Source organism: Trifolium pratense, linkage group LG2 (assembly GCF_020283565.1).
Source record: "Trifolium pratense cultivar HEN17-A07 linkage group LG2, ARS_RC_1.1, whole genome shotgun sequence".
Taxonomy (NCBI): Eukaryota; Viridiplantae; Streptophyta; class Magnoliopsida; order Fabales; family Fabaceae; genus Trifolium; species Trifolium pratense.
Window position 1 is genome coordinate 33569411 of NC_060060.1, and position 27954 is coordinate 33597364.

The following is a 27954-nucleotide window of genomic DNA, read 5'->3' on the forward strand; positions in this document are numbered from 1 at the left end:
TTTAATTGTCTCTCAACTTTCCAACCTTCTATTGTCTTCTCTCCTTTTGGTTTAAAAAAAAAAAGTAGTAGTTTCTTCTATTTTGGGAAAAAAATAATATAAAAACAAAGCCCTTTGAAAAAGATACTCAGTATTTAAAAAATTAATTGGTACTACGTTGTTAACGAATATTTTTGTTTTGGCCATTATGTTGTAAAGGAATATAATACCACCATGTTATGGTTGGTGAAAAGGCCGCCGGTAGCTTAGCCTCCAATCTCCATTAATTTATATTTTGATAGTGGGTTTAACAGTAACAATGTTCATTGAATATTAGTAGTATTATTATATAGACTCAAACAAATTATCAAGTTACAATAATGAACAATACTTTTTTCTAACACAGAAGTACTGTTACCAGAGTACTTACGTCTTTTTTTTTTTTAAATTATAATAAAAATTATTTTAAAAAATACAAAAAAAAAAAAAAAAATTTTAAAGATAAAACAAACGACTCTTAACAGGGCGATCCATTAACTTGTCTATTAACATGGGCTATGCCTCAAAAAGAACATTAAATTCTTAAGAGAATTTTTTTTCGCCCTTGTCTTTTCAATTTTACCTCCTTCACATGTTAAGTCGAGAGTGTATAAAATTACAAAATTTGAAAAAACACGGTTCGCTATTTAATGTGTGAACTCAGTTCACACTTTAACTAGCGAACTTTATAAAAATTCTTTTTTTTTTTTGCCCCTCATCCTTCCTTCAACCCTATGAAAAATATTTTGAATGAAACATCGTTCACAAGTTAAAATAGAGCTGTTCTTTCACCCTCGTGAAAATATTTTAATTTTTAAGTGAAACATTGCATGAGTGAGTGATTGAAAAATTAAAAAAGAAAAAAGAAAAAAAAGAAAGAGGTTTCAATTTTCCATAGGAGGTATGACGTGTGTAAACATTGGAGTTGAGATAAAAATAAGTATGTTTGCTACCAAAGGTGCGAACTCAATTCACAACTTAAGTGGTGAGCAAATATTTTGAGAAATTTGCAGGTAGCGCGAGTACATATAGGGGGTGTCAAAAGAAATTTCCTATTTGTAACCGATATCAATTAGCCCTGTAAAAATTGGGTCAGGTTAAGCTAGTTCAATGGGCTTTGTGTTGTTAGCCCACTATGAAAATCTTCAAGTGATTTTTGAAAGAAAAAAAAATTATAAAAACTTTTAAAATTATTAATAATTTTTTATATATTATTAATTTGTGTAGTTGAAGGAAATAAAATTTGAATGTGATCGATATTCTATATTAAAATAAAAAAAATTACACTAGAACTAGATAAATAATTGTGTTTGTGAGACATCAGTTTATCAAAGTAGTACGAGTTTGTCTGCTACTCGGTTCGACTCATTTGGTTCATGAACCATGTTTAATGAGTTAATTACCGAATCGAATCTTGAACTATTGTTGAGTTGGTTCAAACAGTTTTGATCCAGAATAGAAAAAAGTTTATTTTCCAAAACAATGTTTTCCTTCGTCACATTCTTAAAGAAGGTAATCAATGCCTGAATTTTTTCGCAAAGCTTGGAGCATCCTCGAATGCTGATTTCTCAACACATGACTCCCTCCGTAAGGCGTTCGCAAACTGCATAAAAACTATGCAATTGGAACTTTATTCCTTCGAAATTAGTCTTCTTTTTACCTTTTACTCTTTTTCTCTTGTCTCATTTATTTGGATTTTTTTTTACAAAATTTGGAGTGTTTTTCAATCACTGCAAAGTTTGTTTTGAAATATGGTATGTTTGGATTTTATTTTTTTTGACAAAGTTTGTTTTTAAATCACGCCAAACCTAAAATTTACTTAATCATATGCAGCTCATTAGCTCAATAATGAGGGGATTAATTTAATTAATTTGGCCCATTTATATAGTTCAATCCGTTGGTCTGGAGTAGAACATATCATTTGACAACTCTAGAGATAACTAGAAACCAAATTTAATATCTCGTGAGCTTAGCTCAGTTGACGAGGACAATGCATTATATATGTAGAAGTTGAGGTTTAAACTCCGGTTATCTCATTTATTCACCTTAAGAGTAGAATTTCTAGAAACTAAGCTACATGACAAAAAAAACAAAACCAAATTTAATTGAAGTCTTAAAAAAAAAAAAAAAAATATGAGCCCTTAAAAGTCATTTCCACTTTGAGTTAATTAGGGGAAGACATTATTTACATTTAATTCTAGCCAGTGGTCTACTCCCATTTTTCTGCTGTGTGATCATTTTAAATTTCAATAAAAATTACTAAATTTGATCTTGTGAGAGATTTATATTAAATGATTGATGATAGTACACACCCAACTAAATTATGTGGTACAACATTGTTCACAAATATTTAATTTATAAAGTATGAGTGCTAAGTGCTAAGTGCTAACAAGACTTGCCTGCAAAAGGAAAAGCAAAATTTCTAATGCCGAAAATTCTATGTGCCTGCATCGTTTGCGCAAATGGTAATAGATTCCAACAATTCACTGTGACACCCCAAGCATAAAAAAAACTTATATTATTGCCATTCATTTTTCTTTGCATTTTTCACTGTGAAGCCAGTATTATGGTGAAATTGCATTTGCTTCAGTTAATGTGCTCTACAAACTTGTTACTACTATAAATTAACAATCAAAGCGATATATAGAAATTTTTGTAACATATATTGAGAATTTTTTTCAAGTTTATTGGTGTAGTTCATGCCACAGGAAATTTTTTAAATAATATAAGCATGAAGATATTCTTAAGGTCCAATTTCTTTTGAATTTTATAAAACTAACTATATTGCAATTTCTTTTTCTTATATTGAAGATGCATGTAATGCAATTTTTATTTCCAAAGTCGATTTTAATATTTAAACTACTACTTATCAAGGTAGATATGCACATCTCAACTATCTTGACATCTCCATTTGTCCCTATCCTCTATCTATATCCTATATTATATTAAAAAGAGAAAATAAATAATTACAAGGCCTAGGTTGTACTCCAAAAAATGAAAACATTAGAAACCAAAATCAAGTGGAACAATATTGAGGGAGTAAAAATTTATCAAGTAGCAAATCATCCCTGAACATAACTACTACTATACTAATACAAAACCTTTTTTTTTTTTTTTAAGGATATGGATTATGTATGTCGCAAAACAGTATAGTCATATGCTATTAGTAAATTTTAGGTCGTTTGATTTTGATCGGACAGTTCAGATCTTACCTCATAATTTTATATTAAACAAAAATAAAAAATTATCTTAAAATTTGAGCCGTCTAATTATATATGCTCTAGACTGCCCCTGTCTAAATGCACTTTTTTTTCTTCTTGAACTCAACTTGTCTAAGTATACTTTTTAGTAAAAAAAAAGTCTTTAGTACGTAGTTGGTACACTTGATTCTATCCATGTGTGATATGATGCACTAATACAAAGGTTAACAAAATTTAGATTTTGCTTCCTCCCAGTGTTCAATTGTTATTTGTTAATTAAGGGTCCAACCAGAAGGCGCAACCACTGACGCATAACTATAGCAATTGAATTTTGTCAAAAAAAAAAAAAAAAAAACTATAGCAATTGAAAAAAAACATGTCTTAGTAGTTATAACAAAATTTAGATTTTGCTTCCTCCCAGTGTTCAATTGTTACTTGTTAATCAAGGGTCCAACCAGAAGGCACAACCACTTACGCATAACTATAGCAAATTGAATAAAAAAAGCATGCCTTTATGAAAAATTGAACTTAGAAATCTGTGTTCTCCACTAGCATTTGCAATTTTGCATTACATATATAAACTACTTGCCCTCAACTTCTATAACTCATCGTTTTATTTACCATTTAATTTCTTCAATCATAATCTTTTGCAACAACTAATTAATTTTGTTGGGAAAAAATTCTAGTACGAGTTTAGTTTACAATAACACTTGAAGAGAAAAATGAGAGACGTGAGGAAAGTAGTGCATGGATTGAAACCAGCCCTAATGATGTTGATGGTTCAGATTGCATTTGCTTCTGTAAATGTTCTCTACAAACTTGCCATAAATAATGGAATGAGCGTCAGAGTGCTTACAGCTTATCGTCTTATTTTCGCAGCAGCTACCACTATTCCACTTGCCCTAATTTTTGAAAGGTATTTAATTTCTCCATGCATTCATATACTAGATTATTAAACGCTGTGTGGTACAATTACAAAAAAAAAAAACTTATGTACAATATTTGTTAATTAATTTCTAACTTTGTTAGTTAACTTTTTTTTTCATTTACTATTTATTTACAGGAAAAACAGACCAAAGTTGACTTGGAGGGTTGTTTTTATGTCATTCTTTTGTGGTCTATTTGGGTAGGATTACGTAAACACCATCACACTTTAAATTTTCCACTTCCTTTTTTGCTAATATTCTAATTTAACATTTTTTTTTTCTTTTCATGATCATACAATAAAATCACAGAGGAAGCTTATTTCAAAACCTTTATTTTGAATCCTTGGCATTGATATCAGCAACATTTGCTTCCGCTGTTTATAATCTCATTCCTGCCGTCACTTTTATCTTGGCCGTTTCTTTTGGGTAAGTACTAAAACTCAACTAAAGATAATTTCAGATTTGTTAAAAATATTTAGACAACGTACAATCACTATATATTTTGCTTCAATTTGTTCAGTTTCGAAAGGTTGAATATCCAAACGGCGGCCGGCAAAGCTAAGGTGTTAGGAACAATAACCGGAATTGGAGGGGCAATGCTGCTAACATTTCTCAAAGGCGTTGAAATTAACATTTGGACCTTCCACATTAACCTCTTGCATAAGGGAAAAAATGGAACACTTAATGATGATTCTGGTAGTAAATTGTTGGGTATTTTTTTTGGTCTTGGAAGCTGCTTTTGTTTTGCATTATGGCTCATCATTCAGGTCGGTTGAAAGAATATATTATGATTTACAATTTGTTATATTTAGATATTGAACAAAAACGAAGTTTAATAATAATAATAGATTTAATCGCATTTTTGGTCACTCTATTTTAAAATCAAACATTTTTGCTCCCTTATTTTGATGTTTTTTTGCAGTTTTGGTCCCCAACATGGTTCCATGTGACAAAGAACAACATCTACATTTTATCATGTGGATACTGTCACATCATCGTTTTTCCTTCAAGTTGGTTAAAAAATGGGATGGGGGACCAAAAGTAAAAAAAAAATAAAAAATAGAAGGACAAAAGTGTTTATCACCAACAAAAAAAAAAGGACAAAAGTGTTTGATTTTAAAATAGGAGGGCTAAATCGTAGATCTTAAAAAATAGGGGATCAAAAGTGCAATTAAGCCGTAATAATAAATCACATAAACATCAAAAACATTGATGTTACAGCTCAAATTATCATTTTAATCTAATAAATGAGGTCTTTGTCTTTGCAGGCTAAGATGAGCAAAGAATATCAAGGACATTATTCAAGTACAGCATTAATGTCCTTGATGGGGGCAATTCAAGCCACTATTTTTGCCCTTTGTGTTGAGAAAGATTGGAGCCAATGGAGGTTGGGTTGGAGTATTAGGCTTCTAACTTCAGCATATTCAGTATGTCAAATGTTAATTAGTTACTCCTATTACATAATTAATAACTAGCATAATTTTTTTAATAACTAATAACATGGTGGTTTGAATTGGTGTTGTCGTAGGGAATTGTGGCCTCAGGTATAATGGTTATTGTCATTGCATGGTGTGTAGGGATGAGAGGTCCACTGTATGCCTCTGTTTTCAATCCCCTTATGCTTGTGCTTGTGGCCATTGCTGGTTCCTTGATGTTGGATGAGAACTTATACTTAGGAAGGTATATATACATTAATTGTATTTGAGCATGCTCTTATTTATGCCAAGTTATTTTTTTGGTTATATAGTGGCTAGAATTTCACTTTTAAAGTGAAATAGTGGGAGTACCGACGTTCGAACCCCGATCCCTGCATTTTACATGCAATATTCTTACCAACTGTATGTTCACGGGGATTTATGCAAAGTTACTTATATATATTGATCATGATCTAATTTGTGAAACATGTTTATAGTGTAATTGGAGCAGTGCTGATAATGGCTGGATTATACATGGTGTTATGGGGTAAGAGTAAAGAAATGATAAGATTGACTCATTTAGATACCGAAGAAATCGACGAAATTAAGGTTGTTGTCACGCCTATCACCGTAGATCCGGAAAACATCAACTGTAGCAACAACAATCATACCAATAGTAAGAGCAACAATGTTGGCAAGGATGATGAACATGATAATGATTCATTAAAATGTGAACATGAAGGACAAGACATTGAAAGTAATGGTAAACAAGAATTGGTTTCAAGCCTTTATGTGAAGTCTTGAGTGATGATGGCGTAAAATGTGTAAATAAGAATATTCTAAATCAAAATTTCCTTGTGTTAAATAATTTTTAAGTCAATTTTATAACTTTTGTTTAATCATTCAATCTTTTTACACATTTAATTTCATCCATTTTTGTTACAATAATTAATGTGGTGTGTGGTGACTCTTTTTATCTTTTTCTTTTGAAACACTTAAAATTAGTAATATTATGGCCCGTTTGGTGCGCATGATAGCATAGTGACAGGATAGGATATAAAACAGGATAAGGATAGGATATGATAACAACAGGATAACATTTATACTCACTTATCATATCCTATGTTTGGTGCACACAGGATAACAAACATGATAACTATTATATTTTGTTTTTAATACATACTTGCTCATAATAATGTGATAAGATATATAACATATTTAATTGACAAAATTACTCTTGTAAAACAATTGTTATTTTTTAAAAATTATTTTGTAATACTTTGAATTTTATAAATAAAAAATATAAATAAGTAATCAAATAACTTTATATAATTTAAAATAAAAATCACGAGAAAATAATCAAGTTTAATTTTTTATATGAATCATGATCAAATAAATAACTCAATAATATATACATGTTAGATAAGCCAAATAAATATATGATATATCTCATACGTAAATAATAAAACTAATATTGCAAAAAAATTATATTTAATTTTTTATAAAATTTAAATTAATATCCCTATTTGTCAATTTTTTAATAATCATTTTACTTTAAAATATTGTAATTTTAGTAAAATTTTGTTTTTTTAGAATATTTAAATTACAAAATTACCCATGTGAGAAAATCACATATATATTTAAAAATTAATTATTTTATTATTTATATTTTATTAATTTTATTTTATGTATTTTAAAATATATTTTATAAAATAAATCAGTAATTTTTTTTTCTTCTTATCCTATCCTGCTGCTAACCCAGCTCAAATTCAGGATAAGAATTATAACTAGAGAGACAGGATAGGATAAGCTTCAGGATTAACTTATCATATCATGTTGTATCACCAAACACTGGATTGCGACAGGATATGATACAGTTATCCTATCTTGTCTCTTATCCTGTGCATCAAACGGGCCCTTAGTATTTTTCTTCATTCACCGTCCTCAACTAACTCATAGCTCAAACCAGTTGAAATATTCAACACTTTAATCATTACTTTATTATATTCATTCAAACATAGAATTTCTAGTTAAATTAAAAAAATGTGTATCTTCTTATCCAAACATAGATCTTGTCTAGTGCAAGGCCAACAAGAGCTCGCCATTATATTTTTTTCAATTTTTTTATAACATAGAATGAATTAGACATATATTATTGAGTGAAATGTTATACTTGTTTTATTATAAAATGTTAATAGACGATTTTGTGGCTCAAATAATATTACATCTTTTATATAGATTGTGCATTAAGCCTCAAAATATCCTAGATAGAGACATGTCTGAACGCTTTTTAGTTTATTTTAAATTATATGAACTCATTAATTTATTAATTCAAATAAATTCCTATAAAAAAATATTAATATTTTCTTTTTATCAAAAGACATTTCTTCATTCCTCCACATCACATACCTCATATCAATTAGCACCGTTTTCAAACTTGGGCTTGATTTGGCCCAAACTAACTGCTCTAGGCTTCTAAATATATTGGGCTCACATTGTGTAAGAATCTAATTACAACTTATACATGGTAACCACTATTCTTCTTCGGTGTTCTTTAGATTCTCCTTCAATTTCATCGAAAGATGTCTTATCTAGAATTGCAACCATCGCAAGCATGTTTTGCTCAATTATCTGAAACTGCCCCATTAGAGTTAATTTTTAACCAATTCGCCTATGGTTGCAACCAAAACAAGATAGTGTCGCCAATCATCATTGAACTTGAATCAGTATTTACTTCTTAACATCATCGAAAGGACCTCGTCACAATTACATAAATACCAATCCGTAATTTACATAGAGGTATTGTTAACTATTAATGAAGAAATCTTTTATATTATAAGCTTGTATACACAAGCAAACTCTAAACCCTAATTTGTTTTCCCTGTTTTCCCTCCATTTTATCTTGCAATTTTTATTAAAAAATAATACAATTTTGTCTTGACTATGATTCGAACCCGCAACCCTTCAGTGCAAGGCAATATTTCCAACCATTATGGCAAGTATATCAATTGTGATTAAAATTATGTGCAATAATTGATAAGCACCATCAATTTTAAAAGTATATCATATCAAAATTATTGTTGACTATATTATTCATCACGAAATATTTTTATGTCTTTCCTGATCAATGATTTTTTTTCTACCGGATCATAAATATAGAGAATAATTATCATATGAGATTTGGAAAGTTATTATCACGTGTAATTTAGAAAGTTATTATCAAACTCAATTCTGCTAAATCAATTTTTTTTGCAATACAACCAAACACAACCATAGTTATGTCACTAATCGCATTCATTATTTTGATTTTAACATTGCAGATTTAATATTAACTGATGATCAATTGATACAATATGCACTAGCAGACCAATTGTGATTTAAATTATGTCCACAAAGTGTTAAGCTCCATCAACTTTCATAGGAAAGATTTCATACGACAATTAAGCACCATCAAATTTCATTGCACAATTTAAACAATTAAAAACCGATAATCTCTTATATTATAAGCTTGCTAACATAAGCTAACCCTAAACCAAATTTTTTCCCCTCTCATTTTCTCTTTCTTTTTATTGCAGCTTTATATTAAAAAAAATACAGATTTGTCATCGAACCTGCATCCCTTACTTACAATAAAATCTTTCAACCGCTAAAACATGTGCTTCAATTATGAAAGAATTTAGGAATACTAATATGTTAACCCTGGTTTCAATAAATTTGAACGGCGGAATTAATCACAATTTTTTATTTATTTATGGATGTCTACTTAAGTTTATGTTCTTGATTATGTCTTTAATTTTTTTTTAACCTTTAATTATCATCAATTTTTTAACCTTTAGTTATCACCAATTTTTTTTAATAAGTAAACAAAACGACGGGGTTCCAAAACTATTTAAAAAATATATAAAATATGAAATAAGCACATAAACAAATATAGAATAATTAGTCCATGAAATTCCCTATACTACTCTTATTGAAAATGCTCTTAGAATTTTTGTATTTTATTTTTTATTTTACATATTATACCTAATTATACTCATGCACCACATGGGTCAAAGTTCTAGTTTTAAATAAAAAAAGTACATAATCCTGAATCACCGTACCATAAACAAGGTTATTTTAACTTCTTTTTTTTACTATGTTATAGACACTTATTTTCGATTTGATAATACCTAAAATTAATAAAAAGAAAATCTCGGTATTTATTCATCTATATTCTATGATATCTTAACAAAGAGAATTTTTTTTAACAAGGGTACGTAATGCATAACATATAGTATAGAGTTTTTGGCGTGATTAATTGAACATGCACCAGCACATTTTTCTAATTTGACATGCATGGTAGAGAATAAAGAAAAATACCAAGTCACCTATAGGGTAAAATGCGATGAACCTGTGTAGTGTACAGTGGTCAATCGTGGAATATAGGAGGAAAAAATTCATGTGTTTGCGGCTTTTAATTGATATATATATATAAGACAACTTTTATGAACTAAAAAGATAGACCTTTAACTCTTGGACTCAGTATTGGTTGACAATGACATAATGAAGAAACAAACGTCTATGTCTTAATAGGCTTGACGCTTGGTGTGGACCGACGATTATGATTTGTATGGATGATTATATCGTATGTACCCTAACTATTACACTTTAACTATACAAGTCACTGTGAGTTCCATCTTCAGCCCAGTTCAACTCGTCCACGAGCTCCACTGTCAGCCCAACTTGACTCACTATGAGCTTCATCTTTAGCTCAACTCAACCACGAGCTTCATCTTCAACACAACAAGCTCATCATGGCCATTATTGAGCTCAATCTTTGGTTCAACTATGCAAGACATTTGGACTTTGTCTTGGCATGCCACACATATTGTACGAAACAATGATGTGAGCTACGCATGTTTCAGCTACATGTCTCCTATACGGATGAGTTGCATATGAAATCTGAGCCATATTATTGGGCTTGATCCTCAACTATGAAAAAAAAAACCCATTAGGTCAAAGAATAGTGGACTATAAAAGGAGACACTTAAGAGAAAGGAGATTGAACATTATTCTATTATAAACAGTGTATCGTAATAGTCATTTTCTTGAGTGCTCTAAAACTCTCTATGACAACTCACCCTTTATATTAATCTTTTGTTTACATACGTGAACAATTCTAAAGTTTTGGGTTCTAGTGTTTAAATTTTCAAAGGATTAATAGAAGAAGTTTAAAATGTTATTAGAGTATCTTCAATAGAGGGTTAATAGAGAGTCTCATGTTCTATATATTAAAATAAAATTGAGCACAAGATGTGCTTAACGAAAGAGTTGACAAGGGCTACAAAAAATGAAAAAACATCAACATCCAAAAAACCAATCAGCATCCTAGACAAGACAATGGATTTAACCGCCACATATTCAAAACACAATGAAAACTTTTCTTTCTAGTCTTCAACCACCACCATGATATAATTTTTTCATCTTGTCAAACAACATCTCCACATAAGAATCTTTACGAGCAAAAATCCTATTGTTTCTTTCCTTCCAGAGAATCCAACGATAAGACAACCAAACCGCTTGTAAATCAGACCAAACTTCTTTACGAAAAACATAAGCATTACAAAATTGTGAAGCGTGGTCAACAACAACATTTGATAACGGACCGTACACACCTAACCAATGAAGAATTTTATTTAAGAGAAAAATTGCAACCAAAAAACAAATGGTTGGCAATTTCAACGACTCTACAACCACCTGCACATAATATTGAGTCCAAATGAGACATTCCTCGACCAAGCGAAAAGAGACATTGTCAAGAGAGCAATTTTGTTCCATATAACATCACTATGGGCAGCCACCGCTAATGGAACGATGTGAGCTAACAAATGGTAAGCTTTGTTGACCGAGTAGCCTATATTAGGATCAGGCAACCACCTCCACTGATCTGGTGTAGCTTCCTGCGAGAAAATAAGATCCAAAACAACACAACATGTCATATGTATCTCCACCTCCCACACAAAGAGACATTGCTGTCATGTCCAACCCGCTTCCCGCAGCCCCCATTCCCTCTTATACAACTTTGCCACCAAAATATTTTTGTCAACGGATAACTCAAACAAATCTACTAAATTTAATATTTCGAGGTTTATCATCAAATATTTATATTAAGTAAAGTTTTTTAAAAATATCTTACTATTAATAGGAAATAATAATAACAAACGTCACTGAAACTCACACACATGCAAAGTTCCGAGTTCGAACCATAATATATTTTTAATAAAACAAACCGATGCTTATTTGAGCAATTCCTAAAAGTCCTGAGTCATGACATCCCTAACTTTTGAGGTACGTCTGTTTTTGTGTTTCACTCTATTTATTTAGTGTATTAAAATAAAATGGTAACATGACTTGGCATAATATAGAACATACATTGTGGTGCTTTATAACAAAGATGCCACATGCTACAACAGTCTATACCATTTTGAATTTGATGAACTTAGAATATTTGGCCCCAAATTGAAGATAAGTATTCCACCATTTGATTTGCCTTAACCCAGACAAATACAGAGTTTCCACACAATCATATAAACCACATGCAAGATTCATTATTGTGCGCAATATCTCTTTAAATCATTAAGATAATAACAATTGGATTTTATTTAAAAATTCATGTTTCATTATTAACAAAAAGATATATAGAGAATTGAATTTAAAGTTCCAACATAAATGAAAAGAAACAATATATTGTGTAGAAATTAAAAGAAAACTCAAGTATATATTGGATACAATAATGCTTATGCTCCATTGAGTCTTAAAGTAGGTCTCCAATTTGACCAAAAAAAAAATATCATTGAATTGGAGGATATGAATTTGAAGAATGAGGATCTGCTTCTAACAGCTACGATCAACTCTTCAAGTAGATATTTTTTAGCATTTCTTCTATACAATGAATTTGACACACTTAATCTAAATCTTTCAAGTTCTTTGAATGAATTTAAGCAACCCACAAATTAATTTCACACAATAAATAATGACAATATTTAGACATAAATTCTTAAAATTTTGTATTCATCATAGTTCAACTCTTATAAAACCGACTTATAATGTAAAAATTATCCACTATTTTTAAACACAATCACGCCTCTTGTTTAGAATTGGCCTAAGAACAAGGCAATTAAAGCCCTAATTTTTTATTTTTCTTTTGAGTTAGTTTAAAATCCTAATTTCAAGCCTTCAACAAAAAAAAAAAAAAAAAAACACAATATGCATCCAAAAAAGGTTCGGTATAGTAAAAATTATTTTAGGTTTCACTATTAAAAATTAATGAGTTGGCCCAACTCATGTTTAAGATTGAACAATTATGCTCTGTATAAAAGTTTGGAGTTGAGGGGAGGAAACTAGAAAGAGTCTTAGAGTACGAGAGAGAAATGCAGAAAAATATTACGTTTTATTTATAAAGTATTTTTGTAGAATGATAAATAAATAATTATGATTAATATATTTTTTAATTTTGAGAGTATTATAAGTTATAACAATATAGATTGAATTTGAAAATTTTATTTGTGCCCTCAAGAATCTTTCTCCAATATTTTTTTTTTGAGTTTCTCAATTTAAATATATTTTATATTGTGAAGAAAAAAATAAAATATCTCATTCATGTTGGAGACGACCTTTTTCTTTCCATTTTCCCTTTATCCTTCCATTTTACCCAAATGTCCCCTAACCCCCTTAGAGTTTGTTTGGAAGTTTATGAGGGGGTGAGAGGTAGGGTCGGGAATAGGCCAGGTCAGGCAGGCTTTGACAGGCCTGAGTCTGGCCTAAGATTTTTCTTCAGGCCTAAGCATGGTCTACGGCCTATCAAATACAATTTTTTTTTGCTTGGCCTGAGCCTTTTTAAAGTCTGATATGGCCTTGTAGCCTGTTTAAAAGCAAGTGCTACATAAATGTCTCTATATAGTGCTTTTTTTTTTGAATCACTCTATATAGTCTTTTTAAATAGGTTAAACAGACTTTAATGCCTATTTCACATTTAATTTTTTTTATAATTTCTACAACATTAAGAAAAGACTAATAAAATGATTAGCACAAGAATTAAAAGCTAATAAAATAACAAATACGATTACGACAAAGTTAAGTATGCCATAATAAAATTATTATATAAATAATAATATTACATAAATAATAATTATTAAATATAAACAGGCCAACCTATCAGGCTTTGTAGGCTTTTTTAAAAGTCTGAGCCTGACCTATTTATGTAAATAGGCTTTTTTCAAAGTCTGAGCCTAGCATTTTTAATAAACAGGTCAGGTCAGGTCAGGCTTAAACAGGCCAGGCCGAAGGCGCCTGTAGGCCGCCTGGCCTATTCCCAACCCTAGTGAGAGGGATTTGGTGGTTCATTTTTCTTCATTTTTTTAAAAAAAATCGGGGAATATATATTGAGGGAGGATTTTAGATAAATTCTTCAAATCTTTTACATGATACTCCCTCCGTCCTCTTTTGTAAGCCAAAATTTCATTTTGCACACTTATTAAGGAGTTACTTTTTTGTCTTTATTTTATGTGAAATTTTTATTACAATTCCTAAAATGACCTTCTAATAGTATTAAATTGACATTGAGACTCTACAATCAAGTAAAAAGTTGAACAATTAATTAGGGATACTTTTGGAATGATAGCATTTAATGAAGTTACTTTTGGTAACTTTTCCTTGTATTTAAAGCCAAATTTTTTTGTTGTCTTTTGCTTATATATAAGGCCGGAGGAAGTATATAATATTCTCAATATTAAAATATACTATTAATTATAAACATTCTTTTATCGTTCTTTACAAAATCATTTCCTCGAAAATAATGAAAGATTTATATCTTTTCTCTTTTTTTCTCCCCCCAATGTCCTCTCCTCCAAACTCTTAAATGGAACTTTATAGAGTGTGACTCAAGTATTCGGGCAATGGTGATCAGATAGTAGTTATAGTTGAATGAATCTTGAATAGATTATAATATCATCTTAATTAAACTTAGATTGAACCTGACTCGGCCTTTATAAAATCGGCTTGTAAAATACTCCTTCCGTCATACTAAAATATAAGCAAAAGTTGGTCAGCAAAAGTGAATGTATTTAGTCCAAATCTTTAATACATCAAGTTTATTTTACTCATATTTACTTATATATTTTAGGACGGAGGGAGTAATGATTAATCTATCTATATATTTATAACACGTGAAACTTTATGTGACTCCTATTAACATAAATCACGTTTCGAAAACTCAATATTGTCAAACATTCAAGTACTCTATTATCCTCTCTTGTCTCATATATAAGTAAGAATTTTTTTTTCAAATTTATTGAATAATTGATGTATCTTATTTATATTATTGACTATATACATCAATTTCCAATGAATCTAAAAAAAATCTTTGTCAATATATTATATAAGACAGGAGGTTTTTTTTTAACCAACATTGGCTTGACCTCCTTCCTCAAAGTGATTAAATTATTAATATTTTTTGTGCATGCCATGAATATGCACACTAGCTAGTAGTAATTTACAAAATCAAATTCATTAATCATTGATCATAATCATGCTCACCAAACACCAAATCATAATTTGATTGATACAATAGTATCAAACAAGTTTATGTCCAAATCATCATGCTAGACAATTTTAATGCAAAATCAATCATGTAATTGAATTGATGTTTTATACTAGAATCTTGGATATTTGGTTCATAGGATAAGGGATTTGCTCTTTACCTTTTTCCAGCTCTCTTCCTTTTATTTTGCCAACTTGATGCATTGGGGATCTTTTTGAAGTGGCTCCACTGCGATGGCTATGCGTTTTGAATGAGCGGAGTTAAATGTATCACATCACATGTAGTGTCCGATTTAAATGTAGTGTATGTTCCCTATTTGGGTGTATCATATCATATAATATAAGATTAAAAACTATACTTTATATTTATCAACAATGAATGGTTCATGTGATAAAGATTTTTAACAGCTTAAATAGATAGTTAATGTTTCAATTTTTTATTTCTACATGTGGAAAAAATTTAATTGGGAGGGAAGAATTCATTTTGTCTATCTCACAAATCACAAGTTTTCCGGTAGGTAAAATTTTGTACGACATCATGGTAACGATAAAACATATATATTTTTTTGATTAACGATAAAACATATATTTTATTCTTCATTAAAAGTGAATTCATTAGCCAAGAGGAGTTGATTCTACCGAAAAGACAGGGTGACCTAATATAATTAGAGGCCTAAATCAGATTTTGTTGTGAGACCTTGTAAAAAGAAAATTACGCAAAGTAGTATGAAAAATAAATAGAAAATCTAAATATTGCTAAGATAGTGATTGGACCTGAATTTGAGACTTTCAACTTTACCAACACAACTAAAAAATACGAAAAAAAATAAAATTGTCTTAACATATATTTATAACTAAATTGAATTAATTTGAGGTTTTTTTTTTCCTCAAATCTTGGGGTCTAAAGCTCTTGCATGGGTTGTTGCCCTGCAGAAAAAACAAGACTTATATAATATGACAAATTAAATTTGAATTTGAACTAAAATGTATATTTATATTTAGTGTTTAACACGTTCAATTATATATAATTGAGTTGAGAAAATTTATAAAAAATTAGTTATTGTGTACCATAACCAAATAAAGTTCACATGCTAGCACTCAATAAAAAGGATTGGGCATTAACACTTTAGTAAAGGTGTTTGATTCGTGGAATCGTATGAATTCATCATGTAGCTAAAAGTGTTCTAATAACTCAATTATGGGATAATGGGACTTGATATTTTTCTAAGTATACATATTAACTTTTCCAAATTAATAACTTCAAGTACAATTAGTGTTTTTGTCAAAAAAAAAAAGTACAATTAGTGTTACAATAAATATTTAACATAGATATTTTGTCAAAAAAATATTTAACAAAGTTATGGAATATAAATTACGGCTAACAACTAGTCAACAATATATAAACTAATTGTCTGTCTCCTTTGACATGACTACCAAATCTAATTTGTTGGATATGCCTTGAAATCTCAGTTACAAGAAGTCAGAAAAATCTTTGTTGAATCTTTTTGCATCTTTGATGTTTTGAAGATTTTTTGGGAAAAAAATATATTTTTTTGGAAGACATTCTGACTTGGATTTGTTTTATTTTAAAACAGATTTGTTACTAATTTTTGGCATATATTTTTCTATAAATAGGGAGTGCTTTATTCATAGAAAAATTGAGAGAGAGAGAGAAAGAAAGTAGAGATGTAGAGGCAAGGATTAGGGTTTACCACCACACAAGGGCTAGGGTTTTAGAGAGGAAAAAGGTTTTTTTCTCTTGGTACAACTCTAGGGTGAGTGAACTATCTTTGCGGTACACCTTGGAAAACACTTATCAAATTGAGTCTCTTGGCCACGGGAAGAGATTCGGGATTTGGGTAGAATTAGGATTAATTCTTGTAACTCAATTGGAACTCTTTGTAAAGTTACTCGTTTGATATAGTGGAACGGAGGGGCTGCTCTCTCCCCCAGACTAGGTCATTATTGGACCGAACTGGGTAAACAAATTATCGTGTTCTTTCTTCTCCTTTATCTTGTTTATCGGTTATTATTATTATTGCTTATTCCGCTTGTTATTGGTTGCCGTTCTATTGCTCCACACATCAAGTTATTCATTGGTGTGATTTTACGACGAATTCACAACAATTGGCGCCCACCGTGGGGCAATTGGAACAATTTGAAGTGAGCACCATGGGTTTTAAGTCGGATATCGAGGGACTTTCCGAAAACAATTTGGAATTGTTGAAAGTGAAGATGGAAGCAATTTTAATGTTCGGGATGATGGATAAAACATGGAGTGTTGTTATCTGGTGCCTCGAAGATAAAAGGTTAATGGAGATAGCGAAGAAGGTCAGCCTGGAGAGGCGGTGCTAAGAATACTCGGGTTACTTCTGAAACAACAACTTTATTATGAGGATGTGGAGGTGCTAGTGGAAGTTGAGATTCGGTGGAGTGTTGAGTCATGGACGTTGGATGCTTCTATCACATGTGGTCAAAGAATGAATACTTTGAGACTCTAGAGCTAGTTGAAGGTGGAGCCGTTCATCTTGAAGACGGAAAGCTTGAAGTTTCAAGGTATGAGTTTAGCTTGTCTTACGAAGTTTGACAATCGTGAGTTTCTTTACACGATGTGAGGTATGTTTCTGAACTTAGATGCAAAGATATATGGTATGCATCAATAACTAGTGGTGATTCTCATAATGTGGTTGAGTTGTGGGACTTCGGGTGGACCTGTTAGTGACATGAGTTTAGTTGGAGTAGTGAACAAGGTTTAATAGGTGTTGAACTGAACTGGAATTGTTGGAGACTAACAATAGCTTGAAGTATGTTTCAGAGGAGTTGAAGAGGTCTTGCGTGTTACAAGGTGGAGATCATGGTGGGTATACTTTGGTGGAAACTCGGTTTGAGGTGGAGTCTTCCAATAGTGGTAGACAGTCAACATTATCTCTTGGCTATCTAATCGGAGATATGAAGGAGAGTGGTATTGTTGAACCAAAGGGGATTACCATGGAGACCTTGTGGATTATGTTTCAATTGTGGCTGAAGAAGTGCAAGACCTTGAGAGGATCTTCAGGGAGGCAATTGAAAGCAACAGGTGATCAGACTTGGTAACTTGTGAGACTGCTGGAGGTAGTTGGATACAAGGAGAGTTTGATGTTGCAGCTTGTGGAACCACCTAAAATTCCAAGGTTGGTTTGGAGCCAAGCAAAACTTCGAGAGTACGGAAGGCATTCCGGGGTCGAAGAGTGGTGAAGGCTTGTAGGGCTATCGCAAAATCCCATGGATAGTCGGAGGCAAGCGATTCTTCAGGAGGACGGAAAAGGCACAATCTGGGGGCTGAAGAGGGATGGTAGAGCTTGTTGAGCTATCTAAAATTCCGATGATAGTTGGGAGCAAGCGTTTCTTCAGGGAGGTACGGACTTGACCAGTTCGGAGTCTGAAGAGGGTGCGGTGAATCTTGTGGGGCTACCTAAAATCCTATGGTAGTGGGATGCAAGATCTTCATGAGAGCGGAAGGCATTCCGAGGATGAAGAGGGAGGTACAGTCCGGTGATCTTGAATAGAAGATTCAAGATGGAGAGAGCAGCACGGTGGTTGATGGGATCACCATCGATTTAAAGGCAAGGTGGAGAATTGTTGGATATGCCTTGAAATCTCAGTTACAAGAAGTCAGAAAAATCTTTGTTGAATCTTTTTGCATCTTTGATGTTTTGAAGATTTTTTGGGAAAAAAATATATTTTTTTGGAAGACATTCTGACTTGGATTTGTTTTATTTTAAAACAGATTTGTTACTAATTTTTGGCATATATTTTTCTATAAATAGGGAGTGCTTTATTCATAGAAAAATTGAGAGAGAGAGAGAAAGAAAGTAGAGATGTAGAGGCAAGGATTAGGGTTTACCACCACACAAGGGCTAGGGTTTTAGAGAGGAAAAAGGTTTTTTTCTCTTGGTACAACTCTAGGGTGAGTGAACTATCTTTGCGGTACACCTTGGAAAACACTTATCAAATTGAGTCTCTTGGCCACGGGAAGAGATTCGGGATTTGGGTAGAATTAGGATTAATTCTTGTAACTCAATTGGAACTCTTTGTAAAGTTACTCGTTTGATATAGTGGAACGGAGGGGCTGCTCTCTCCCCCAGACTAGGTCATTATTGGACCGAACTGGGTAAACAAATTATCGTGTTCTTTCTTCTCCTTTATCTTGTTTATCGGTTATTATTATTATTGCTTATTCCGCTTGTTATTGGTTGCCGTTCTATTGCTCCACACATCAAGTTATTCATTGGTGTGATTTTACGACGAATTCACAACATAATTCACCTAAATTATTTTTTTATATTGAAAAAATGCACAGACACCTAAATTTTATTATATAAGAAAAACAAAAAGAAATGTATTTTCTGAAAATAATATGAATGATGGTATGCAGACATCACTATAACATCTGCGATTTCAATTAGTTGGGCCCTTTAGTTACCAATTAATGTAGTAAGTCAAACTTTATCTAAAAAACCAAAAAGGAGGTAAAACTAATAACTCTCAGAATAATGAGCATTATTTTTATTTTATTTTTTCTACCACCAGTCTCCGGTAATCGAACTGTTTAATCTGGTTCGGTAGCAACAAGTGGTTTCAACTTCTTTCTGAACCATTGAATCAACTAACAATTGATTAAGGAGTATTATTTGAATATGCATAAAAGAAGACTTAAACGATGATAAAAGAAATCTCTTTTAATAAAATGATGTATTAAGAGCAAACAAACGAAAAAAACGAGGGACAAACAAAACCAAAACTCTCAAAATAAGGAGCATTATTTGAATTTGTATGAAAGAAGAATTAACCGATTAAATAAAATCTTCCTAAATAAAATCATGTGCTAAATCCCACCACTAAATATCTATAATACATTAATACTACTGCTAAAATTAGTAAACTCATCGATACAAGTGTTTCTTTTGTTAAAAATAATGTTAAGAGACATGAAAATTCATTTGTTGAGTGAGAGTGAGATATTTGCTCCGCCTATTTTGGAGCTTCTCAAGAGACCAAGTCCCTTGGCACACAAACACTTATGCCACTATAAGTAAATCACTATCAAGCCAAGATTGAACCGGCCTTTGGAGAAGGAAATCTCTATTACTAACACGACACCGTGAAATTCAACATGGAAAAACAGTTATATGGAAAGATGCAAAACAATCCATAGCATGATTATCTCAAACAAATATTCCACCATGATCCGTTGTGTCCAGGGAGTCTTGGCTAAACTATCAGAATCACACCTTACTCATTGGCCTAGAGGAGGATACTGGGAAAAGATCGAGGACGACCTACCACCTTAAAATAATAAGTAGGTAATAAATTAAAGAATATATTCTTCCATAAAAGAATACGTTAATTAATCTTTTAGAGTATACTCTTCTCAAGGAGATGATTGAATTGTTATCCAATGAATTCAATATATTATGAAAATGAATAGCATTTCTGCAAGTCAAAAATTCTTCCATATATATGTATATATTCTCTAATCTACACACACATGATGTTAGTAAATATACCAATTAATATCTAGCTTGCAAAATTTTAAAAGAATTAAGGGTGTGACAAAATTAACAACGACAAACATTTCTATGACTAGTGTTGTTGATGGAAATTGAAAAAAGACAATAAATTAAACCAACAACATTCTAAAGCTAATTATACATGAAGCAATTCATGGTCCTACACACACACACACACAAAGCAAGCCAGCCAATAATGTTCAATAGCAAATTATGTACATAATCCATATTCATGTAATCTTGCCACAGGTCTAATTTGTCAACTATTGTCTTCCACTGTCCAGTTTTTGTCAGCATAAATAAAGCAAATTAAAGGCAAAAGATTAAGGCCTAATTGGCAAGACGTCCCAATTGACCAACGTGATTTGCACGTGTCTAAAAACTTGTGCATGCTTCTTTTTTTCCCTATATTACGTAAAGATTAACTTATATTTTGGACTATTATATAAGTACTACTAATAATCTTAGTGCTCTTCAATAAGTTTAAAAGGTGTAATATATACTTTAAGGAATCGGATTTGGTGTGGCTACTGCCTGATGCCGAAATCTATTTGGACCGTCTGATCAAAAGTTAACGATTGTTTTTTATTTATTTAATTTAAGACATCCGATCATATATCAACCGTTGAAATTCAAAATAATCTAAAACCACGTGCTTTTTTTACGGCAGGCAATCCAAATCCTTTACTTTATGTAAAAAACTATTATCCAATCATTCTTTTTAGAATCTGAATCTTCAAATATGAAAATATATTCGTGCACAAGGAAGTATAAATACCCCCTTTGATTTGGTGGTGGATATATATTCTACATCTTCACACATCTCTATTACTTCCAATTTCATAGTTCTTGATTTGTCTCCAATATATTTCATAATTCATAGATAGATATATAGATATATCAATTATGAAAGGGGTGTGGAATAGAATGCATGGTTTGAAACCAGTGATGCTTATGGTGTTGGTGCAAATTGCATATGCTGCAGTTAATGTTCTCTATAAGCTTGCCATCAATGATGGAATGACTGTTAAAGTTGCTACTGCTTATCGTCTTGCTTTTGGTTCTGCTTTCACTGTTCCTCTTGCTCTCATTTCTGAAAGGTTTGCTTGCACCTCCTTCTCTTATCTAATTCATTTTATCAATTTGCGACAAATTTAGAGACCAAAAATGTTAAGCAATTGCTAAGATTAGCGATCAGTGGTTTAACCACAATTCGCAAATCAGTCTCTATTTTGGTCACAGACTCATTTACTGACTTATCAACAATTACAAAATACGCTCGCTATAGAGACTGAAATAATTTGGTCACTAAATAGCAATTTTTTAGTAGTATACCTAATTACATATGGTAATAGTTAATTAACTTTGATTTGTTTTGTTTTGTTCTATGAAGGAAGAAGAGGCCAAAGTTGACTTGGAGGGTACTTTTCATGGCATTTCTTTGTGGCTTGTTTGGGTATGTTAACTAAACAATATGTATATGCATATAGGGTACCCTAATTATTAACTATGTAATAGGAAAACTATAAGGTTAGTTAATAAATAATTAATTAATCAAACTGATTATGTAATTATGTTGCAGGGGAAGTTTATTTCAAAATCTTTTCTATGAGGCCTTGGCTTTAACATCAGCAACTTTTGCATCAGCTATCTACAACCTTATTCCAGCCATCACTTTTATCATGGCCGTTTCATGCGGGTAATTAATCATCATTTTCATGCAATTACACTAACTAATTACTTACTAGTAGTATATTAATTATTTTATTAGTATTTCATTAGTGTAATATTAATTTATTTCAAATTTTGTACATACATACAGATTTGAAAAATTAAATTTGAGGGCAGCAAGTGGAAAAGCAAAGGTTTTAGGAACTATAATTGGAATTGGTGGGGCAATGATGTTGATTTTTCTCAAAGGTGTAGAAATTAATATCTGGCCTTTCCACATCAACCTTTTGGAACACCAAAATAGCCACGTGGCATCACTAAATGTTAATTCTGGTAGTAAATGGTTGGGTGTTCTGTGTGCAGTAGCAAGCTGCTTCTCTTTTTCTTTGTGGCTAATCATTCAGGTCAGCTTTATTTATTTTATTTTCTTACTTTTGAAAATATATATATTTTTTACATTAAATGAAAGTAAATGAAGTAAACTGTCAAATACCCCCTTGAATTTTAAAATTCGTCAAATATTCCCTGAAATTCGGAAATAAGCAAATACCCCCTGAAATTGTAAAAAGTCAGTCAAATTGCCCCCTGACACTATCAGTCAGAGTCTGCGTCAGGGGATAATTTGATTGACTTTTTATAATTTCAGGGGGTATTTGTCTATTTCCAAATGGGGGATATTTGACGAATTTTAAAATTTAAGAGGGGTATTTGACAGTTTACTCGAAAGAAAATACTATAATTTGGGACTTTTTCTAAGCTTATATAGCTCTTTTGTAAATGCTTCTTGATGGACTTAGAGTTAAGACTTAATAGGCCTCAAATTTGGGCCGACCCAAATGCTTAATTTAGCTTATTTTCATTTTGAAAAATTCTTCTCCCCCTCCAAAATTTCTTTTCTCACTCAGAAAATTTCGAAAAACGTTTTTTAAAATTTTTTTCAAACTTTAGTTGAATTTACACTACAAAAAAATTCGGTAAACGTTTCCCGAAGTTTTTCATGTGAAAAAAGAAATGTGGGGAGGGTGGAATTTTAGAAATTATCTTGCATTTTAGTGTATCAAAAATATATATGAAGGAGTTGTTTAATTATTGACATGTTTTGACTCTTGCGGCACACAGGCTAAAATGAGCAAAGAATATCCAAGTCATTACTCAAGTACAGCTTTAATGTCTACAATGGGAGCAATACAAGCCACTGCTTTTGGTCTTTGTGTTGAAAGAGATTGGAGCCAATGGAAGTTGGGTTGGAATATTAGATTATTAGCTGTGGCTTACTCGGTATATATACTCTTTTTAATTTAAATCTCCAATTAGTTACACTCCTTTAATTGTATAAAATTTCATGTACAAATTGATAAAAGGAATTTAAGTATTTTTTTATGTAATGTTTAATTTTAATATTGCAGGGAATCGTTGCATCTGGATTAGTGGTAATCGTGACTTCGTGGTGCATAAAGATGAGGGGGCCACTATTTGCGTCTGTATTCAACCCTCTGATGCTTTTGTTTGTGACTATCGTCGCTTCTATGACGTTGGATGAAAATTTATATTTAGGAAGGTATGTATATATACTCACCTAGCTAATACATACTAACAATTTACATTGGTTTATAAAAGAAAAATTGATTATATATATATATATATATTGATTATGGTTTGGTAATGTGTAGCTTGATTGGAGCAGTGTTGATTGTGTGTGGTTTGTACATGGTTCTTTGGGGTAAGAGTAAAGAAATGAAAAAGATTGCTCAATTGGCTACATCAAAAATTGCCCAAGAAACTGAAGATATAGAAGTTGTTGTTATGCCCACACTAGAAGTAGTAGATCATGATAAATTACATGTCAACAATAATCACACAGAAGTTGATAAAGATCATGTTGATTATTTATCAAAAAATAGAGAAATTAGTAGTAGTATTAGTGATGATCAAGAGATACAGAAATGTTCAACTAATTAATGTGTCTAAAAATATTTCCATTGTAATGCTCCGGACATAATGAAGTTGCAGAGAGCATGTCCCTTTATAGTTTAAATTAATTTGTCCACTAATACTTTTGTCTATAGTTAACCAATTAATGAACTACGGATTTCAGTTTTTATTTTTTCTCAGATAGTATAATGGTTAGAATTTCTCTTTTTAAATATGAGTAAGTAGAGTATTCGTGGTTTGAATTCCGACTCCTACATATAAAATGTGATGTTCTTATCATCTGAACTAAATTCGGGTAACTTCAGTTTACTTTTTCCCAAAATGGCAAAGCCTAATAGCATTTGAAGTTATACAATATCTATATGAACTTACTTAGAGTCAAATTAAAATGGTCAATATATTCTGATAGCATTTGAAGTGACTCACATCACATAACAAACAACAAATCATTCATTCCACACCACAGAAATCATAGATATATAGTTAAAGTAAAAAAGATATGTGAGATAAACAATAGCCATCTAACAATTGCGAAAACAAGATATAAATGATTGAAAGTAAAATTGATGCCATTTTTCAAAAACAAAATGTTTGTCTATGATTGCAAATGTGCCTCTAACACTCAAATCACTACGAATCTAAAAATGTGAGTGTGTCTTCTTTTCTAAATAGACCCCATTTTCATGCACCGATATTTTTCCTATTTCAAAAGTCCAATATAGCTAACTTCATATTGGGCTTGGCCCATTAGTGCTATTAGGTTATAATAATGTGCATCATTTTTATTCTTAAACGATTACTTGAGTGGTATAGACTGAGACGTTGAATGAGTATTAAGTTCTTTTTCTAACAAATCCTTCCCACTATATGATAATTAATTAACTACTAATATTTATCTATGAAGTATCATTGTCCACTTTTATGTGGCATGAGCCTATAGCAAAGGTTGTGGCAAGTAAAAAGCTCTCGTCATACTAAACCAAGTTGAGACCCAAAAATTGGTTAAAACGATTTTGTACATCCATATAGAAAATATTCTTATAAACTGTTTGATCAAATTTGACCATATAGAATTCATTATCATAAGTCTCATGAGCTTAGCTCAGTTGGCAGAGACATTATTATTATAATTTAGGGTGTCGGAATTCGAACTTTGAACCCTGATCATCCCACTTATTCACTTTAAAGATGAAATTTTTAGCCACAAAACTATTTGACAAAAAAAAAATCATTATCATGATAATGGATCTATGATTTCGGATAATAATCAATTATCTTTATACTTCGAACCTAATTTTCCCAAATATTCATTTTTAAAATATGAAATTTTAATCACCAAACTATTTTAAAAAAAAAAATACACCGTAAGATTAAGAGTTCATACTTCATATTGAGTATTCAATATAGGCGGCTTAGGATGGATGTTGATTATGGCAGACAGGTGTATGTAATTAGGCAGCATAGTACATGTGCTAGCTTGAGTGTTTTGAGTTGAGTTCTTCTTTTTTGGATAGCTATGCATTTATTATGACTTGGCATTATCGTAGTTTCTCCGTATGATTATGGTCATTTCTTGAAACTATACTAATCAATAAATCTCTCTATATATATTTTCTATTCTACCTACCAAAACTAACCATAGAAAAACTAGAGAAATTAGTAAAGGGTGTGAAGAAGAAGATGAAGAAAACAGTGGTTGTGGTGATGCTTTTATTTCTTATATTTTCACAAATGGATACAGTTGTGCCTGATGCTTCTGATTGCTTAGATGGTTGCCAAACTGGCTGTGTTCAAAGAGACTGTATGCCACTCACTCTCATCCCTTTATTTTATTTTTTTGCTTAATTTTTCTTTTACAAAACTAATATATCTCAATTAATCATTCATCTAATTATTATTGAGTCTTAGTTGATTATTTTGCTTCAAATTTTAAATTAATCATATTGTTTGTTTGCATAAAAGCTTCAATATAACCCAACATGTATTTGGATAATAGTTTTGATATATATGTGTTACATGTGCAGCAAGGCTTCAAGCAAGGTGTGAGCGCAAGTGCCAGATTAGATGCGGTCCAGGTAACTAACAAACATTACCCATTAATCTTCATCGGTCTCAATAACATATCAAACAATTTTAGATTTTTGTAAAATTTAACATGGATGATCTATACGATATAAGTTTTCAATCCAACGGTGAATTTTGTAAAATTTGTATTCGTTAAAGCGTTATTGAGCGGTGTAACATTACTCAAATGTTACACTAGTGTAATTTGATCTCTCCCCTATATATATATATATATATATATATATATATATATATATATATATATATATATATATATTTTTTTTTCATATATTGGTCAACTCTCGTCAACTAGTGCTGAAGATAGATTATGGTTTAATACAGTTTATGGAAGGTTTAGTATTAATAAGGTCTGGGTGGTGTAGTCGGTTATCACGCTAGTCTCACACACTAGAGGTCCCCAGTTCGAACCTGGGCTCAGACACTTCTAAACATTTTTATGTATTTTTTCTTTGTATTTAATTTTGCAGATTCTATGGTGGAGAAAGGCATGGATTGAATATTAATCAAAGAAGCATTAACTCACTTCACCAACACCTTATCAACTATAGTTATCATTGAAATAAATATTCTTAACTACCTTATCAATAATTTTCAAATTTGTTCGTTGTTGTAGTAGCATCTTTAAAATAAACTTGTACTATTAGTGCAAAGTTTTTTAAGATCAAATTTGTTCATGTACCATGAGGATAAACATGTTTTGTGATGACTGTCCATAAAAAAAGTTTGTAATGTGAATGAATATTGATATCCATAATTTTTTTTTGTTATATAGTCTAGTGATTATAAAATTTACTTTAAAAAAAATTGTTTAAGGCAATTTTGCTATCGCAACACACTTGTAAAATTGCTACCTATGCTTTCTATTTTTTAGGTTCCGTTTATTTTCTTATTAGAAAAGTTAAGATTAAATAATGCTAATAATACACTTTTTTTTTATGAATTAAAATTCATATTAATTGTACCAAAGTTATACAAAACCAACATATATAAATTTTATCCTAATAAAATAGAATGTGTATGTTGTTAACACTCTTGTTTTATAAATCTCTTTGTAATCTCTTTGTGTGCGGTGTGTATAAGTGTTGTATAGAGACTAATAATAAAATTTAGGCTTAATTAATAAAATGATCCCTTAAAGACATTTTTGGTTTCATATTGGTCCCTTAAAGAAAAAAAGGTCTAAATAGGTCACTTAAAGAAAAAAAGGTCTAAATAGGTCCCTTAAAGACATATCTGTTAATCAGTTTGGTCCTATTTAGACCTCTTTTTAGGGACCAAACTGATTAACGGAGATGTCTTTAAGGGACCTATTCAGACTTTTTTTTCTTTAAGGGACCTATTTGGACATTTTTTTCTTTAAGGGACCAATCTGAAACCAAAAATGTCTTTAAGGGACCATTTTATTAATTAAACCTAAAATTTAAAATAATTATAGAGTAAAATCAATTTTATTTCTTAAATAAATTATATAGACTAATGAAATATTTTATTTCTTATAATTCAATGTTTTTCCACTAAGTAGCAGCATGTGTTAGTAGAAAATGTTTTAATTGTCATAATTATTTGGCTTTTACTTTACACA

General features: G+C 31.0%; 3 protein-coding genes and 1 non-coding gene across 4 annotated transcripts; all 4 read left to right on the forward strand.

The window, feature by feature from the left end:
• The first annotated feature begins 3925 nt into the window (after positions 1-3925).
• Positions 3926-6458, forward strand: LOC123910666 (WAT1-related protein At1g25270-like). Its single transcript, XM_045961844.1, has 7 exons — positions 3926-4134; positions 4282-4344; positions 4454-4570; positions 4665-4911; positions 5413-5571; positions 5673-5824; positions 6057-6458. Exons 1-7 carry the CDS (start codon positions 3941-3943, stop codon positions 6361-6363), a joined length of 1239 nt encoding a protein of 412 aa, XP_045817800.1. The 5' UTR covers positions 3926-3940; the 3' UTR covers positions 6364-6458.
• A 15023-nt stretch (positions 6459-21481) lies between these two features.
• LOC123910667 (WAT1-related protein At1g68170-like) lies at positions 21482-24454 on the forward strand. The gene is made up of 7 exons (XM_045961845.1): positions 21482-21784; positions 22078-22140; positions 22267-22383; positions 22507-22759; positions 23475-23633; positions 23762-23913; positions 24026-24454. The coding sequence occupies exons 1-7, from the start codon at positions 21591-21593 to the stop codon at positions 24312-24314; spliced, it is 1227 nt and encodes a 408-aa protein (XP_045817801.1). The 5' UTR covers positions 21482-21590; the 3' UTR covers positions 24315-24454.
• A 1393-nt stretch (positions 24455-25847) lies between these two features.
• Positions 25848-27137, forward strand: LOC123904605 (the record flags this gene model as incomplete). Its single annotated transcript, XM_045954244.1, has 3 exons — positions 25848-26088; positions 26312-26362; positions 26840-27137. Coding segments are annotated over 3 exons (321 nt in total), but the record flags the coding sequence as incomplete, so codon positions are not given.
• TRNAV-CAC lies at positions 26720-26793 on the forward strand. Its single transcript has one exon. It is a non-coding gene; the product is annotated as a tRNA-Val (tRNA).
• Positions 27138-27954: the final 817 nt, after the last annotated feature.

Excerpts from the sequence above, each read along its gene's own strand:
- LOC123910666 (XM_045961844.1), top strand. The coding sequence starts at position 3,941 with ATGAGAGACGTGAGGAAAGTAGTGCATGGATTGAAACCAGCCCTAATG. Across the intron at positions 4,912-5,412 it reads CATTATGGCTCATCATTCAG|GCTAAGATGAGCAAAGAATA; the intron begins GTCGGTTGAAAG and ends TTGTCTTTGCAG. Across the intron at positions 5,572-5,672 it reads TTCTAACTTCAGCATATTCA|GGAATTGTGGCCTCAGGTAT; the intron begins GTATGTCAAATG and ends GTGTTGTCGTAG.
- LOC123910667 (XM_045961845.1), top strand. The coding sequence starts at position 21,591 with ATGAAAGGGGTGTGGAATAGAATGCATGGTTTGAAACCAGTGATGCTT. Across the intron at positions 22,760-23,474 it reads CTTTGTGGCTAATCATTCAG|GCTAAAATGAGCAAAGAATA; the intron begins GTCAGCTTTATT and ends TGCGGCACACAG. Across the intron at positions 23,634-23,761 it reads TATTAGCTGTGGCTTACTCG|GGAATCGTTGCATCTGGATT; the intron begins GTATATATACTC and ends TTAATATTGCAG.